Source organism: Bos indicus, chromosome 19 (genome assembly GCF_029378745.1).
Source record: "Bos indicus isolate NIAB-ARS_2022 breed Sahiwal x Tharparkar chromosome 19, NIAB-ARS_B.indTharparkar_mat_pri_1.0, whole genome shotgun sequence".
NCBI lineage: Eukaryota > Metazoa > Chordata > Mammalia > Artiodactyla > Bovidae > Bos > Bos indicus.
The window spans coordinates 53,529,985-53,548,456 of record NC_091778.1 but is presented as its reverse complement, the minus strand read 5'-3'; the positions used below and the strand labels follow the sequence as shown (position 1 = coordinate 53,548,456).

Genomic DNA, 18,472 nt, shown 5'->3' with positions numbered 1-18,472 from the left:
TTTTCTGTGACTCTGGGGAAGAAAGAAAGAGCATGCTGAGTTTTCTCTCAGTTAATTAACTATGAGAGCAAAAAGTTTAGGCTTTTAAAATTCTGTATTTCACATTGACAATATAGAAGGCAGTCATTTTCAGACTGTAGTCATTTCTGCTCCTCAGCTTTCTGTCGCCTGTGCTGTTTGAATCTCGCTGACATCCCTCCTAGAGACTGTCCTCTGGCTCGAAACTGGCTCTTCACCCCTCCTGACCTCTCCTAAACTTGCCATCCCCTCCACAAACAAGACCTTGCTTGACATTTTGTCCCCTTGCCCCCACAGGACTTGATGAACATCATCAAACCTCCAGTGTCGGATCCAAAAAGGTTTCTACAGCAGCACATCCAGAGAGACCTGGAGCAGCTAACGAACACACTGGGGAGGAGCGCGGACGAGACCGCCAGTGTGGTGCACCTCGTCCTGTGCCGCCTTCTCCAAGAGCAGAGCCACAGTGAGGAGCTGGGCATGGGGCCAGGGTGTGGGGCACAGCCAGGAGAGGAAGCAGGGCACTCCTCGACCCCAGAAGGAGATGAGGGGGAAGCAGGAAGACGTGCACTTTCCAGAGAGTCGGGGAGGGGAGGACCTGCCTGGCCTTTCCATTGACCCCCCTGCTGGTGTGAGTGTATTTGGGAGGCTTTAGCTTCAAAAGTCAGCCTTGGATGTAGTTCAGCCACTGCATGGGGAACACAGGGCATCCAAAAGAGGTGATGTGTGTTAAAGAAACATCAAAGAGACTAATGTTTGATAAGCGCTTGGAACTTGGCTTCTTTCAATTGTACATCTCTCCCATTTTTTTGGTGGGGGTGGGGGGAGGACAGCATTTGCTTTTCCTTAAAAAATGCTGTAGTGGGCTTGTTGCCAAAAGTGGGGTCTGGCAGCTCACCACCCAAAAGCCGTAAAGAGGCCAACTTGGTGAAAAGAAAAGTTTTCTTTATTTAGCATGCCAGCAGTGGGCAGCAGGCAGGGGTAAGGAAGAGGATGGCTGGTAGATGTCTTACCAAAGGCCGACTCCCTTCTCTGACAACTAGTAGGCAAAAGCTTTTATAAGTGAAAGGAGGGGACTACATACAGAAGCAGGACAGTCAGCTGTGACAGTACTCTTGAAATTGGTCGTCGATGGTCTGACTATCATCATCATGATTGTCTTGTACAGTTAATCTTCAGTTGCAGGGTAGATTTGTTTCCATTTCTTTGAAGCCAACTCTCAGAATTGTGGCAGCTTATGTCATGGCTCAGTATGGTCATCATGTGGTTAATTTCTCCAACTGGGGTTTCAGTATCTATAAGAGAGCTCATAGAATATGTCTCAGAATATTATCTATAACCCTTAAGAAGGAACTAAAGGTCCTTGATTATGCTTAATGACTACATTATTATTATTTGGCCTCCGATGACTGTTTTCCTCTGTTTCTGTATTTTATCATTTCTCTGATTAAACTTATTCTCTGGCTAAAGTTTCTCCACAGACAAGGCAGGCAGAGGACAAGAGTGGTCCATTTACCATAGGGTCCTGACCCATTTCAGCTTGATTTAATACGTGTCATGTCCACAATTTGTTCCATTAGAAAACAGGCTAACAACTATTATGATCACTGAGCTAATTTTTCTAGTTTAAAATTTAAAATCCACCCAGAAAGAAAAGGTCTGTAAGACAAATTAATAAGAGGGTTATCTGAGTGCTGGAATTAAGATCAGTTTTGTTTTCTTTTTGTTTATTTGCAAAACTCTTTTAAAATTACCACTCTAATGAAAATATTATTTAAAATAACAACAACGATTGAAACTTCTGCCATATGGCAAGAAAATCCACTTCAGGGGCTTTTTTTTTTTTTTTTGCCATAAACCAACATCAGCACAGATTTACCCATTTAGCAAAATCAGATTTTAAGTCTTTCATTCTGGTGTGATTTCACACCAGGTAAGTTCAGCCAAATTCATAGTGACAAAGTGACCAAATTCTAGAAGCACACTGACAGTTTCTACAGCACTCTGCATCACATGGACACCCACAGGGTCCTGCCTCCGTCTCCAAGCCCAGGTGGCAGCAGTTGAGACCCTGGTTACCGTTATTTTGACCCTGGGCTTCTGATTTCCAGTATTGGTCCTTTCAGTAATTTTGTTCAGAATAGCTTTAAGATGATAATTATGTGCTTAGAGATTTTAGAGTTTGAAGTATCTTCTCAAAGATCATAAGTTTGGTGTTAGCATCAGGAAACATTTTTAAATGTTCAGGTTACTTTTGGAAAAAATATGTGCCCCTGCTCCCAAAAGGAGCATTATTTCAATTGAACATTTCTTTAGCATTTAGGCAGACTGCTGTGGTTTTTGTTTCTAGGGTAACACACACATTTTTCTTTGTAGGCTCTTCAGATTTTGATGCAGAATTGTCAACCAGAGAAGAGAGGAACAGGTGGGAAAAGCTAGTTGAGACTATTATTCTGCATGAACTAGAGGTAAGTGACGAGTAGCTATGGGGCTACTTTGGGAAAGTGCAGGAAGGTGTTTCTGTGGCCTCTGCTGAGCCCTCGGTCTGTTGTCTGTTCTGCAAGTGTCCCTTAGAGACAGAAACCCTAGGCTAAGTCACAGATTTAGGTGTTCTCTATTTGGTCACCCCACCCTCCTGTTGCCCTCTCCCCCATCCTGTCCCCTCCCGAGGTGGGCCGGTATGTCAAATTGGGGAATTACTGGGAATCCAGAATGCCGGCAGTCCTTTTCTCTCCACTACTTTTTATAGCAGAACGTGTGAGCAAGAGGCAGAGAAATAAACCCTGTCAGATAAGAATGTTACTGAGAGTAACTAAGCCCATCGGGAAATATAAATCAGCAAGTATTCAAAATAATAGTAATAAAATATAGGTGTCTGAGACTCATTCTGTTTGGAGAGACAAAAACCTGCAAATAAGGAACATATAAATTATGATAAAGATAGGAAATGTGACTATTTGATTATGGGCTAAAACAAGGAGGGCAGCCTCCCAAATCAGCCCACTGGTAAGGTCACACTAGGTATCCAGTCCATCTGAAGTAGCATCTCACTTCCAGATCCCATGTCGCTTTCCTCACCTAGTATCTAGATAAAACCCTCCTGGCAGTGAACGCTCAGATCAGCCAAGATGAGCGCATCAGCTCCAACCCTGTGGCCAAAATCGTGTATGGTGACCCAGCGACCTTCCTGCCCCACCTGCCCAAGAATAGCATGGTTCACTGCTCTAAGATGTGGAGCTGCAGGAAAAGGATCACCATTGAGTACCTCCAGCACATCGTGGAGCAAAAGAACGGCAAAGAATCAGTGCCCATCCTCTGGAAGTTCCTGCAGAAGGTGAGGCTGCTTCGCTGTGACTGCCACTTACATGTCCCCTGGAGATGTGAAGGCCCTGCTCTCATTTAGTCTGATCAGCCCTGAAAATGAGACAGCCATTAAACTACTTTGAGTTTTGAATAAAGTGTCTCTGGCAGAAGACTCAGGGATAGAGCAGAAATCTCCAAACATATCCATCTATATGAGTCATTTGAAACATAAAGTCACAGGTGAAATATATACACGAATTGGAATTAGCAGGAATCTGTAAAGTTCTTGAGGGCCAGGAGGGTTTCTCCCAATCACTAAGAAAAAACAGAATAAAATCTTTCCTTTGTCTGTTCATCTTCATTCCCCAGTGCCTGGAGCAGTTAGTCTCCAAATGAGTGTCTGTTGAATGAAAAAACTTTAGTTGAGAATGCATAGCCAAAATCAAACAAAAAATTTTCCCTGTTCCTGAACCATTCAGAGGGAGGGTGGTGATAGGATTGGAGGAAACAGAGTAGTAACACACTAACATGTGCATCATACCTTTTAGAGCCAGAATTATACACTGTCCTAACTTTAATCCATTTGAACTCTTATTTTCTACAACAGATTTTCTAATCATTTCCCTCCATGCACCAGTATTTGCAGTCTAGCAAGAAGTAAGATGATGCAGAAATTTTGGTGGGTCAGTTAAAGAAAATGGATTCCCAGTGGGAAGGCCATCATGATAACACTCTGATCTGTCACTGGTGTGCTCAGGTCCATTAAACTGAAGAAGCATAGGTCTTAGGTCTTCAGAATGACACTGGATCATCACTAAGCATCATTGCCTATATGCTTCATCTTCTTGTTCTCAGGAGTGCCTCTCCACACCCAGCCCATCTCATGGGCCCAAGAGGCTGTTTTCTTTCATCAGCGTCTGGCCAACACATTTGATGTGTCAGCCGCACAAGTTTGCTTCTTGACCCTTAGAGGATAGAACACTGGCCAACACATTGTAAGCAGTCGCTAGGTACTTGCTGAGAGAATGATTTGGCCTATTAACCCATTTGCAAGTATTATGATGTGTTATCATCTAAAATGGCACATTGACCATGCTGCTGCTGCTGCTGCTAAGTCGCTTCAGTCGTGTCCGAATCTGCGACCCCATAGATGGCAGCCCACTAGGCTCCTCTGTCCTTGGGATTCTCCAGGCAAGAATACTGGAGTGGGTTGCCATTTCCTTCTCCAATGCATGAAAGTGAAAAGTGAAAGTGAAGTCGCTCAGTCGTTCCCAATTCTTAGTGACCCCATGGACTACAGCCTACCAGGCTCCTCCGTCCATAGGATTTTCCAGGCAAGAGTACTGGAGTGGGGTGCCATTGCCTTCTCCACATTGACTGTATTAAACTACAAATACATGGCCTGAGCCAGCCACAAAGTCTGTTTCCCAGTATCATTATGTAGATATGTTAAAAAGTGTTCCCGGTGTTCTTCCCTTCTCTAGGAAGCAGAACTGAGACTGGTAAAATTCTTGCCTGAGGTTTTGGAGCTGCAAAGGAATCTAGTGAAACGATTCCAGAATGTTTCAGAAGTTGAGTACAAATCCATCCGAAGTTTCATTAGCAGTCACCATTCAGGTAAGGCTCTGCTCTCACAGGGCATCAGGACTACCCCTGTGGTACAAAGAATTGGTCCAACTCAGGGGCTCCAGTTCAGGGCTAATGTGTGTTCTGTATCCTAAGCTTGTAGCATGAAGCAGTGGGTGCTGTGAATGCCTGGGACACATTAGAGGCTTTTGCTGTAGCAGTCCAGAATCTCCCTCTCTCTTTCTGGTTCCTTAAACTCAGCTTTAGTTTAAACAGCATTTAGAGTGTGTTGGTGATGATATGAAGGTGGGGGTCAAAGATCAAGTAATTCTGTTGGTTTGACCTAGATAGGAGTAGGTGTTATCTTGGAGTTCTTAAAAAGTGTTTTGTTTGCTAGATGGGCTGAAGAAGTTAGCCCTCAGTAGAATCACTATCTTTCTGTCAACATGGAACAAGCTGAGGCGATCGCTGGAGACCAATGGTAAGTCAAATCCCCTTTAATACTAAACATTACAGGAGCACCTCTCTGAAGGCCTATTCTCTCCAGTCTAGCAAGCTTCAGGAGTTGGTGATGGACAGGGAAGCCTGGCGTCCATGGGGTCGCAAAGAGTCAGACACGACTGAGAGGCTGAACTGAGCTGAGCTGAACTCTGCCTTTTCTGTGTGTGCACAGCACCATGCTGTGTGCCTCTAATGCTGAACTCTTGTGGGGGTGTCTGATGAGTGAATAACATATCAGAAAGAACAACCCCTCAGTCCTCTAAAGTCCTATAAATTCAAAATAAATTTTATAAAATCAAAGTAAAGTATATAAAATCAAAAAGGAGCTGAGAATATTTCAAACTTGTCAGCACATAAAAGAGACGTGGAAGACAGAAGCACCCTTGGTTCCCAGCTCTGTTCTGTTGAGGGGGCTTCTGCGTTGCTCGCCTTCCCACCGTGGTAGGCTCCCAGTCCTGAGGCTATGAAAGAAACAGCAGGGAGGTGACTGCCCCTCTGTCGTTTAAAGGTGAGATCAAGCTGCCTAAAGACTACTGCAGCTCCGACCTGGATCTGGACACTGACTTGGAAGTCATCCTGCCTCGCCGCAAGGGCCGGGGCCTCTGCTCCACCGCCTTAGTCAGCTACTTGATTAACTTGCACAATGAAATTGTCTATGCGGTAGAGAAGTTCTCCAAAGAAGACAACAGGTAAGCACGCAAGCCGACAGCAGGGGACGCTCTTTCAGCACAGGAAGTCGTTTCTGGGGGGAACAAACAGGAAAATAGGGTCACCAGACCTAGAGACAGCAAGCCAGGCTTCGGGTCCTTCTTAAACAGAAACCCCTTCAGCTACACTCACAAGTGTCACCGATTTGCGTGTCCCTTCACCTGCACATTGGAGAAGGAAATGGCAACCCACTCCAGTGTTCTTGCCTGGAGAATCCCAGGGACGGGGGAGCCTGGTGGGCTGCCGTCTATGGGGTCGCACAGAGTCAGACACGACTGAAGCAACTTAGCAGCAGCAGCAGCAGCACCTGCACAGCCTGTGGCAACGTCAGACAGGAGCTGGCTCTGCATGGACAGGCCACGTGCACCTCACTGGGACCCTGAGCTCTGTCTCTCTGTCCCCAGCTACTCCGTCGATGCCTCTGAGATTGCCGACCTGCACGTCATTAGCTACGAAGTGGAGCGGGACCTGATTCCACTGATTCTCTCCAACTGCCAGTACCAAGTGGAGCAGGGCGGGGAGACCCTGCAGGAGTTTGACCTGGAGAAGATCCAGCGCCAGATCATCAGCCGCTTCCTTCAGGGCAAGCCTAGGCTGACCCTCAAGGCAAGGCTGACCTGCTGTATTGATGTGGCCCATGTGTCCATGGTCCACATGTCTGTGGTCTGTGTGTCTGTTTTGCAAAAGTTGCCTCAAGTGTGGCTTTGATCACAGCGATTTCAGAATGAGGAGGGATCCTCTGGACCCTTCGTCCACACTCCCAGTATCTGTCTGTGACCACACCTGCATTCAGGGCCAACAGCTCTGCAGAGTTGTCTCTACATCCAATCCACACCTCAGTACCCCAAGGGTGACTGCAGGTCTCAGTGAACTTAGTCCAGATTTCTCTGCCGTAGTTAATGGCACCACAAGCCACCCACACTGAACCTCATTGTTTTTCCCCTTTTCCTTTAGTCTGCAAACACAGTCTGTCATCTCTACCATCAGGCGCCTTCATTTCACCAACCAGCCTGCTGCTCTAGTTCAAAGCATCTGTCCTTAAGCTCCACTGCTGCAGTAGCTCCCAACCAGTCCCTGTCTTCAGGCTCTTTAGGCCACATTTCTAACATCCAGAAATGCATCTCTCCATCCACTTCCCCGCATTGAATCCCATGACCGCACAGGCTGGATCACTCTCCCTTCCCCGAATGCAGCCTGCACTGTGCTTGTTGCTTCCAGGTCCAGTCAAAGGTGTGGTACTTCGTTCTGTTTATGCTTCTTCCCTGCCTGCAGTTAGGCGGCGAACTGTTCGAGCTCAAGCCTAATTCATTCTGCTCTGTCAGCTGAGTGCCCCTCGCTCACGGTCTGTGCTCAGTGTGTCAGCACCATGTCCTCACGACCTGCCTGCACTGGTGGCTCGAGGGCCACAGAATACTATGTGACAGTGTCTGCTTGGCCATGGCGGGCAGGCTGGGCTCCTCACTGTGTCCCTGTTTCCATAGCTTCCAGGTTAAACACACACATCATGAGGCAACAAGGAGCTGCCAGCTTTGCCGGGTGATGCACTGAAATTCCTGGGACTACCACTGAGTCTCGGCTCAGGCATATATTGTCATCTGATGGAAACCTCCACAGTGGATTCCATTTCCAGTCTTTTTCTTTCCCCTTTAGGGATTACCCACTCTGGTATACAGACGGGACTGGAACTATGAGCATCTCTTCATGGACATCAAGAACAAAATGCCACAGGTGATGATCAACCTTATTTGCCTGTGCCTCCGTCTTACCAGAATGTTTCCATCCACATTAGGACTCTTCTGCCTTTACTCGAGGCATTTGCTGTGAGCACCAAAGAGTTTCAGGGCCTCCCTCTGTTCCAAGTTCAGCGATTTTTTTTTTCCAGAGGGCAAATAGGATAGCAAATCAGTAGAAGTTCTATTTTTGTCATAAATCCTTTTAAAAAGTAGTTATTTATTTTGGCTGTGTTGGGTTAGTTGCCCCATGAGGGACCTTTTTGCATCATAAGAGAACTTTCATTGCAAGGCACAGACTCACTAGTTGTGGCACACGAGATCCTGAATGCATGGGGGCAGTTGCTGCAGCACGTGGGCTTGGTTGCTCCGTGGCATGTGGCATCTTAGCTCCCGGACCAGGGATAGAACCCGCATCCCTGAATTGCAAGGCGGAATCTTAACCACTGGACCACCAGGGAAGTCCCAGCCGAAGTTTTTCTCATTGAGTATAAACAGATTGAAGTCTTGTTCTTGTAGATTTTAGAGATGATGTCGTGACTGTGTATGCTGAGGCAAAAGGTCCAGAGACTTACTTATTCCTGCTTTTCTGATTTATGCATGTTGTGTGTGTTTGTGGGGGCTGTATATCTGTGTGATGTGTATGTGTGTCCATATTCATATCCTCACAAAGTTGATTTGAACATTCAACGAGTTCATCTCTCTTTCTGTAATATACCTGAATATTGCTTCACTTAAGAAGCACCAAGTGCAGACTACTGCTGTTTTCAGAGAGCCTGTCCCATTCTGTGGCCTTGGCAGTGAAGAAGATAAGACTCTTGCAGGGTAGCGGTGCACAGCATGCCCCAACTGTGGACCCATCCTGCTTTTGACTTCCTAGAGTCCCCTCCCCAACGCGGCCATCACTGCCATCAGAGGACAACTGCAGTCCTACAGTGACGCCTGTGAAGCTCTGTCTGCCACAGAAGTCACGTTGGGATTTCTGAGCGCAGCTGGTGGGGATCCAGACATGCACTTAAATGTGTATATCCAAGACATGCTGAAGATGGGCGATCCGACCTCACTGGTTTCAAAGGTGGGTCTCGTGTCTGGACTCTTCCAAAGGAAATCATCATTGTCCCTCTATCGTTTCCCCACTTCCTACTGGGATACACCCCCCAGGGGTACCAATATATGCAGCCCCTGAAAAGGAGGTGAGGCGAGAATACCCCCTCACCCAGCCAGTCTACAGTGTAAACAGAACACGTTGACAGGAGACACAGAGACGTACTTGGAGTGTACGGATCTCAGAACCACAAGTCTGCCGAGGTGTGCGTGCAGACTGCGTGCCACTGGCGGACCCTGAGATGCTACGAGTGGGAGAGGGCTTTCAGAGACATCTTGGAGATGAAGCAGGGAACACGAAACAGAGGTGGCCTCCACAGTGAGGGACGTGGAACTGGTGCAGGGCCGAATGAAAACAGGGCCTCCAATCAGGAGTTCTGCTCTCTTGCAGGCCTTCAATAGATGCCAGTTAAAACACATCATTGCGCTCTGGCGTATCCTCTCTGCCCACAAGTCCGAACTGATGCTTCGACAGGAAAAAGTGAGTCTGGCCTCTTCCTGTCCTCCTGGACCCAGGGAGCTGCGTGTTCCCTTCCCAGGCTTCCATGTGTCACTTATTCTTCTTTCATTACAGGAGCCATTTGGGGAAATTGATTCAAGGTACAAAGCTGATCTCAACCCTGAAAATGCTAAGCTGCTCAACACCTTCCTGAATCATATTGGCCTGGAGGCTTTCCTCCTGGATCTTCACGACATGATGATCCTGAAGCTAAAAAACCCCAAGGCCACAGAGAATTTCAACCCTGAGTGGAGGTACGGACTTGTAGGCACACAAGCACAAGCACACACACTTTGCTTAGGAAGGTGCACACAACATTCTTCCACGTCTTCCAACATCTTCCACAAACATGAAAATCTTCATGCAGAACTTGGTTTCCTGATGATTTACCATTACCAATTGCAAGAGTCATATATTCTCAATACGACAAGTAGAAGTACTATGTCAGAGAGATGTGCATTTTAAATTTGATAGAAAGAACTACATTAATGTATAATGTATAAGAATGCCCACACTGGATATTATCCATCTTTTATACTTCTACCCATCTAATGAGCCAAAATTGGTATTTCATTTTTCCTAGTACTTTCTTATTTACTGGTGAAGCTAAACATATTTATCAGCCATTTGTATATCTTCCTCCGAATTGCCTCTTGATATACTTTGGCTGTTTTTTCTTTTGGGTTATTTGTCTTTTTCTTAATATTTTACCTGTTATGTTACAAGTGCTGTAGCTCAGTCTTTAATTTTATGAAGCCAAATCTGAGAGAATTTTCCTACAGAGACTCTAGGAAAATATACCTCTAAGGGTCTTATCGCTTTTGAACTGTGGTGTTGGAGAAGACTCTTGAGAGTTCCTTGGATTGCAAGGAGATCCAACCAGTCCGTCCTAAAGGAGATCAGTCCTGGGTGTTCTTTGGTAGGACTGATGTTGAAGCTGAAACTCCAATACTTTGGCCACCTGATGCTAAGAGCTGACTCATTTGAAAAGACCCTGATGCTGGGAAAGATTGAGGGCAGGAGGAGAAGGGGACGACCGAGGATGAAGTGGTTGGATGGCATCACCGACTTGATGGACCTGGGTTTGGGTGGACTCCAGGAGTTGGTGATAGACAGGGAGGCCTGGTGTGCTGCGATTCATGGGGTCGCAAAGAGTCAGACTCGACTGAGTGACTGAACTGAACTGAAGGGTCTTCTACCAAGGTTATAAAATATTCTCCCATGTTTTTTCCTTGTTCTTTTATAGTTTTATATATTACATTTGTTTTGTTAACCAATTCACAAAAGTGTGTGGTCTGAAGTAGAAATTGCACTTTACTGTTTTTCTAAATAGATAATCAAATTCCAGTTTTCCTCACCGACATAGGGCTTCATAATTGCTGTTTTCCTCCATTATGTTCTGTGGCATATGCCTATTAACATTTGTATTCTTTGATCTCATTCAAGAAATCTTTACTGGACTTTTTAGTGTAGGGAAAGATGATCACTTCTTAGAGAATTTATGATCTTTGTTAATACAAATCATGAACTGGAATACAGCTTTATTTGAATGGTGAGGCTTTGTTTTTTATATAGCAGACGTATTACTAGAGTGCTTAGAACCATCTGGCTGGGCCCTTATCAAGGGGAGCTCCTTCCTGTAGAGTATGTGCACTCCAGGGAGGGGGCAGCAGGGATGTACTAGAACCTTGACCCCAAGATTCTAGTGCCAGGTCAGTAACTCAGCAGTTAGTTGTCTTTAAGCTAACTCTCAATACTACTGGCCTTAATAAGCACTTTAGTCCTGTGATGACCAAAAAACTGACCATTGATGGTCTCCTTATGTCACGTGACTATTTAATGCTGTCTATTGTTCCTTGGTTTTTCAGCCTGAGAGATACACTCGTGAGTTACATGGAGACTACAGACAGTGAAATTCCTCCTGAAATGGAATCTCAGTTCCCAGAAGAGATACTGCTTTCCAATTGTGTCGCTGTGTGGAAAATGGCTGCTGAACTGAAACGGAATCGACAAATGAGATAGAATGATTTCCTGTCTCTACAGGAGACTTGGGCAGAGAAGGCTCTTCCCTCCTCATGGGTGGGTGCTTAGAAGGAAAGCTGTGGGCACAGCACTAAATTTGAGACCAAGATGTGCTGTGCTGGCTGACAGCATCTTGAGAACCAAGCTGTTTCAGGAACATGTGTATATTCAGAAACTTAGCTCCTCATATTCGGAATTGGGAGGTGAGAACTGAAGATTACATGGAACTAGAATAAAGCACCATCCTCTAGGACAGACCAGGAGAGACCAAAAATAGCTTCTCAGCTTCACACATACAAACCTGTGCCCCAGGTGTCCTAGTCTCTTACCACGCGCGTACCCAGCACACCAGGCCCTGCTTCCTCAGACTACTGCATGCTGAGAGGGACGGAAAAGGGCCTTCTTTTCTAGTTTATTCTGCAGTCACAAAAGAGAATCTGGTTTTCTTCCTTCTTCCATTCCTTTAAATTCAGAGAATTGTACAAATATTTCTAGGTCTCCAGGAAGATACAAATACAAGTCAGGCCATTCTGCGAGTGCCTTGAGGCCGAACTAGCCAGCTCTCACCCATGCCCAGAAATGATTCACTGCCAAATTTCAAGGGTCAGAGCCCCAAGCTTTCATTGTGAGGAGCGCTGGGCCAAGAGTCAAGGACACTGTTGGTGTCTTAGTTTCCTCATCTACAAAATGAAAGGGCTGGATTGAAGGCCAGATTTCCTGCCAGTTCTAGTATTCTAGTAAATTCTAAGTGAAAGTTGATCAGTGTGAATTTAGATCAAATGCATCGTTCTGGCATTTCTGGGGAAAGTTTTTGCTTCTATAGGATTCTGATAAATAAACAATAAAGCTCTTAGCATGGTCTTGATTTTCCCAAGTGTATGACTACCTGGTCCTTTCTTTGGGTCTCAGTCAAGGCACAGAAACAGACTCAGAATATACAACCAGGCAAGTTTCTGATAAAGGAAAAAGAGAATAGTCAACACACCCCAAGCTTGTGCTGCTATTCTCACTGTAAGTGTTGTGTCGTATTTTCAAAATCCACTTGGTGCCTCTGACCTCTCTGGACTAATACCTGTTCCTGGGTAGCTCGGCACCTGTTAGCCCTGAGACAACAGTTGTTTACAAGTCAGAGGCAAATGTCTTTCATACACATTCTGAATAAGATGATGACTCGATCAACTTGAAATTGGGCCCACAGAATGGTGAGAGCTACAAAAATAGAAAATGCTTGCCAAGGACAATGTAGGCCCTTCAGCGCCACTGGAGGGAGCTGCAGAACAATCTGTGCTCCAATTTCATTATTTTGGTTTCTCTTCACTGTGGTTGAGGAAGGGAAGCACGGGGACCTAGGATCTGATACCACATCCACTTGCATATAGTAACCTATGTTTATATAATAATTCTATGCAAAGGCACTCTTCCAGGAGTGGAAAAACACTGATTTAGGGGAAAACTGTATTTCTCTTCTAAAAAGGAGTTCCTCCAGGAGAGAACCCATGGTCTGGAACCATAGTAAGAGGAGGTGCTGATTCACAAGGAGATGTGCCCCCTGCTGCCCTAGATCTATCAAGTCCACCCACCTTCCCTTACTCTGTAGTTCCCACTGACTCTGCTTGACCTTCCCTTCCAGCCTACTCATTCTTGTTTCCATTCATGTTCATTCATCTGGACTTTTCGTGCTGCACAGTTCCTTCTGCTTTCAGCCCAAGAAGAAACAGTCACTACAGTGATGGTGACTTAACCTGAAAATCTTCACAACTGATCACTGTCTCCCTTCTTTCTAAGACCTTACTTTGTGTGTATATTATTTATCTTTCATCATTGGCTATAGGATTTCATCATGTGTTAATGGAGATAGTCATGCGCTAATCAGTTACTCCTCAGTTCAGTTCAGCTCAGTCGCTCAGTCATGTCCGACTCTTTGTGACCCCATGAATCGCAGCATGCCAGGCCTCCCTGTCCATCACCAACTCCCGGAGTTCACTCAAACTCACATCCATCGAGTCAGTGATGCCATCTAGCCATCTCATTCTCTGTCGTCCCCTTCTCCTCCTGCCCCCAATCCCTCCCAGCATCAGAGTCTTTTCCAATGAGTCAACTCTTCACATGAGGTGGCCAAAGTACTGGAGTTTCGGCTTTAGCATCAGTCCTTCCAAAGAACACCCAGGACTGATCTCTTTTAGAATGGACTGGTTGGATCTCCTTGCAGTCCAAGGGACTCTCAAGAGTCTTCTCCAACACCACAGTTCAAAAGCATCAATTCTTCCACACTCAGCTTTCTTCACAGTCCAACTCTCGCATCCATACGTGACCACTGGAAAAACCATAGCCTTGACTAGATGGACCTTTGTTGGCAAAGTAATGTCTCTGCTTTTTAATATGCTATCTAGGTTGGTCATAACTTTCCTTCCAAGGAGTAAGCGTCTTTTAAAATCATGGCTGCAGTCACCATCTGCAGTGATTTTGGAGCCCAGAAAAATAAAGTATGTCACTGTTTCCACTGTCTCCCCATGTATTTGCCATGAAGTGATGGGACCAGATGCCATGATCTTAGTTATCTGAATGTTGAGCTTTAAGCCAACTTTTTCACTCTCCTCTTTCACTTTCATCAAGAGGCTTTTCAGTTCCTCTTCACTTTCTGCCATAAGGGTGGTGTCATCTGCATATCTGAGGTTATTGATATTTCTCCCGGCAATCTTGATTCCAGCTTGTGCTTCTTCCAGCCCTGCGTTTCTCATGATGTACTCTGCATATAAGTTAAATAAGCAGGGTGACAATGTATCGCCTTGACGTACTCCCTTTCCTATTTGGAACCAGTCTGTTTTCCATGTCCAGTTCTAACTGTTGCTTCCTGACCTGCATATAGGTTTCTCAAGAGGCAGGTCAGGTGGTCTGGTATTCCCATCTCTTTCAGAATTTTCCACAGTTTATTTTGATCCACACAGTCAAAGGCTTTGGCATAGTCAATAAAGCAGAAGTAGATGTATTTCTTTTTTTTTTTTTTTTTTCAGAGTTCTAGGACTTTTAATCTGTCCCCAAATTGCTGAAGCTGGAACTCTCTTTCTCTTGCTTTTTCCATGATCCAGTGGATGTTGGCAATTTGATCTCTGGTTCCTCTGCCTTTTCTAAAACCAGCTTGAATATCTGGAAGTTCACGGTTCACATATTGCTGAAGCCTGGCTTGGAGAATTTTGAGCATTACTTTACTAGCGTGTGAGATAAGTGCAATCATGTGGTAGTTTGAACATTCTTTGGCATTGCCTTTCTTTGGGATTGGAATGAAAACTGACCTTTTCCAGTTCTGTGGCCACTGCTGAGTTTTCCAAATTTGCTGGCATATTGAGTGCAGCACTTTCACAGCATCATCTTTCAGGATTTGAAATAGCTCAACTGGAATTCCATCACCTCCACTAGCTTTGTTTGTAGTGATGCTTTCTAAGGCCCACTTGACTTCACACTCCAGGATGTCTGGCTCTAGGTCAGTGATCACACCATCGTGATTATCTTGGTCGTGAAGATCTTTTTTGTACAGTTCTTCTGTGTATTCTTGCCACCTCTTCTTAATATCTTCTTCTTCTGTTAGGTCCATACCATTTCTGTCCCAATCAGTTACTCCTAGCTTCAGGCAATGGCAACACAGAAGCAATCACTGTGAAGAAAGGGTAGGGTTAAGTAGGTAAAGCTACCCATGTCCAGCTCTGCACAAGAGCACTGCTTGCTTCTGTTACGGTTCTTTAATGACTAAGTTGTGTCTGATTCTTTGTGGCCCCATGGACTGTAGCCCACCAGGCTCCTCTGTCCATGGGATTTCCCAGGCAAGAATACTGGAGTGGGTTGCCATTTCCTTCTCCAAGGGATCTTCCCAATCCAGGGACTGAAACTGTGTCTTCAGCATTGGCAGGCAGATTCTTTACTGCTGAGCAACCAGGGAAGACCAAGGGCACTGCTACATCTGACTTAATGCATTGGTGCCAAGTATAAGGTTGGTGTATCAGCTGGGCCTGAAGACACACTAGAGGTGGAGATAAGAGAAGAGCCCCTGAGGCCTTGAGTTGAATAACAATCCATCCATGCCATTATTAGCATCTATATAGCTTTCTGTCTTTTCTAAGCTCTCTGATCACTAATTAATCCCATGCTCAAACATTATGAATCCCATTTCCAACTGGAAAAACACCAGGAATATGTCTTCACCCAAGAAAGTAAATGCTGACAAGATTCACACCTCATCAGACTGAAGTGTATTCTGAGGACAGCAGGGCTGTTCTTCCTTCTGAGGAGCTTGGATTATTTCAGGAAGCCATCTGGGGCAACAGCAGAGAGAAACTGGAGAGGAAAGCACCCAGTGGGAGCACATGGACACCACCCCTGTGACTGCATATCCTCTAAAGGCCTGCCTTTAACCCTGCTCCCCTTCTTTTATACTGAGACCCACGTGGGGTGTCCCACTTTCCCCAGCATTCCCTCCTCATCACCACGCCTGTACCCTGAAGCACATCAGAACCTCCATCCAGACCACTGCTCTCTCCTCAGCACCCAAAAACTGTCTCCGTCTCCACAGGCCAGTGAATGGCTCCGGATTACTGGATCGAAAGCCCTCTGCATCCTGTCTGCTCTGTAACATGACAAGAGTATAGCCCAGGTAGACCCCAGAGTAAAGTCTGGCCTCCCGTCTCTCTGACTTTGGGAAAGCCACTGACCTCTTTACCCCTCAATTTCCCCATCTGTAAAATACAGTGCTGTGGTGAGAAATAAGAGGGTGTGGGTAAATCACAACACAGTGCCTGGTCTGCTGTGAGTGCTCAGGAAACAGTCCTCATCCCCTCTCCCAGCTGAAAACTTACATCTCCAGACCCACCAGTGGTCAATGCCATATGAAGCCTTTCCCAAAACTCAGACTCCAGTTCTGGTCTCCCATATTTTCCTCTTAAGGTCTATATTCAGACTACTTACTAGATGCTTCTCCGAATTCCCCTGGTAGAACATGGACCACTGGTTAAATTGCTACACCTCAGCCTAGCTGGCCGCCTTTCAGTACATCAAATAAACCGACCTCTTTCCTGCCTCAGTCCTTTACATGTGCTGTTTCTTTGCCTGAAACGCTCTCATACTCACCCATCAGGTCTCCTCTTACTACCAGTTTAAGCAGGCTCCCATATTATTTTCAGGCCAGTACTTAACACAACTGCAGTTCTACCATCAGGAAGTTGCAACCCCATCATCTCGCACAACATCTGGCACAAAGAGAATGGAATCACCATTCACTCAATGGACAAGCAGGGGTCAGTGCTCTACAAGTTGCCCTTGTTTGTCCTTCTGCTCACCAAGATCCACTGAGTCAAATTTGAGTCTGGACCCACTAAGGACTGTGTCCTGTCCTCAAAAAGAGTCACTGAAACTGAGGTCAAGGTATCATGTAAACGGAAGATGCTTGGTGACGGCATTCAGGACACACTACCCCCCAGAATGGCACTTTGCCCTGTTGATCTTGAGCTGGAGAAACTGGAGACAACAGCGGAAGAAGCAAGGTCATTCCTGCTTCTCCAAAGTGTGTGCTTAGTCACTCAGTCGTGTCCGATTCTTTGCGACCCTTTTTTTGACTAGAGCTCACCAGGGTCCTCTGTCCATGGGATTTTCCAGGCAAGAATACTGGAGTAGGTTGCCATTTCCTCCTCCAGTGGATCTTCCTGACCCAGGAATTGAAACTGCGCCTCCTGTGGATCCTGTATTGACAAGTGGATTCTTGACCTGCTGAGCCATCAGAGATGCCCCGCTCCTCCCATTTTTCGTTCCCATTCTCCCAGGTGAAATGTCCCTTCCTTGTACCAGGAGGGAGAGGGAAATTCTTATCACCAGAGGCAGGGCTTTTAGGGCCGAGAAGGCTGTATAAGCAAACCTTGATCTGGTTTCATCATTTACTTCCCACAGCCCAAACAATCTCTGCCTTAAAAAATTCATTGTTTCTTTTTCTTAAATATATAAAGCTTCCTGCTCCGGTCACTTCTTCAGGTTTCTATTCTCCAATGAAAGGTCCCTTGTACATGTAGAAATTCAGTAAAATGTATACACATGCTTTTCTCCTGCAGATCTGTGGTTTTCAGTGTAACTTTCAGATCCCATCAGGGCCTTTGGAGGGGCTCCACAGCTGCAAAGAAAGGCCTGTGAAGCCACATATTGTAAATGGCAGAGTTTCAGTCAGTGGAGTGAAGGAGGGGTCCTCCTGAGCTGAGCCCTGGCCAGCACTGTTACATGGGCCAGAAGTAAGCTCTGACTGTCTGCTGTTACAGCAGCTGGTGGAGCCCTGACTACACAGATGATGGTGATGTAGAGCAGCACTGTCCAACAGACGATGCAGTCCCAATGTGACATTTTAACGTCTCAAGTAATAGTCTTAAAGAATGTAAAAACAAACAAACAAAAAAAGAATGTAAAAACAAACAGGTGAAATTAGCATATCTTTTTATTTAACATAATATCTAAAATAAATATTTTCAACACGAAATCCATGTAAAACTTATCAGTGAAGTATTTTGCATTACTTTTCTCATACTAAACTCTGAAATCCAGCATGAACAGTATACTCACATCTCAACTCAGACCAGCTACATGTGGAGAGCTCAGAGCGACCTGTCTCTTGGCTGCTGTGTCAGATGATGTGAGTTTAGAATGTTCAAATCTAAAATGGTTAGGAAGGGACTTCCCTAGTGGTCCAGTGGTTAAGATGCTGTGCTTCCACTGGAGGGGGCATGGGTTCAATTCCTGATCAGGGACTAAGGTCCCGCATGCTGTGCCCTGGCAAAGGTAAAAGAATAAATACATAAAAATAAAATACAGTGGTTAGGAAGCCTCAGGTTGTTCAGAGCCTGTGCTTGTGTTTGTTTCTATGGAAACTCTGGAAACAATAGAAAAAAACTCTAAAAGTCACAGCCGAGGAGGCAGTTGGTATGGCGGGCTCAGAGAGAACTGTGTTTGAGTCCAGGCTGTCCTGATTTCTCAACGCATGATGATTGGTAAATAAATG

The 18,472-nt window shown here is 45.5% G+C and overlaps 1 protein-coding gene across 1 annotated transcript in view; it reads left to right on the top strand.

The window, feature by feature from the left end:
- LOC109573340 (E3 ubiquitin-protein ligase RNF213-like) overlaps positions 1 to 12,326 on the top strand; it is a 129,149-nt gene extending 116,823 nt beyond the window's left edge. The window contains 12 exon segments of the mRNA XM_070773928.1: positions 316 to 484; positions 2,395 to 2,486; positions 3,101 to 3,352; positions 4,806 to 4,938; positions 5,285 to 5,368; positions 5,897 to 6,077; positions 6,501 to 6,702; positions 7,747 to 7,824; positions 8,707 to 8,901; positions 9,322 to 9,411; positions 9,505 to 9,683; positions 11,298 to 12,326. Of these exon segments, the coding sequence (XP_070630029.1) occupies positions 316 to 484; positions 2,395 to 2,486; positions 3,101 to 3,352; positions 4,806 to 4,938; positions 5,285 to 5,368; positions 5,897 to 6,077; positions 6,501 to 6,702; positions 7,747 to 7,824; positions 8,707 to 8,901; positions 9,322 to 9,411; positions 9,505 to 9,683; positions 11,298 to 11,451 (1,809 nt within the window). The 3' untranslated portion in view covers positions 11,452 to 12,326.
- Positions 12,327 to 18,472: the final 6,146 nt, after the last annotated feature.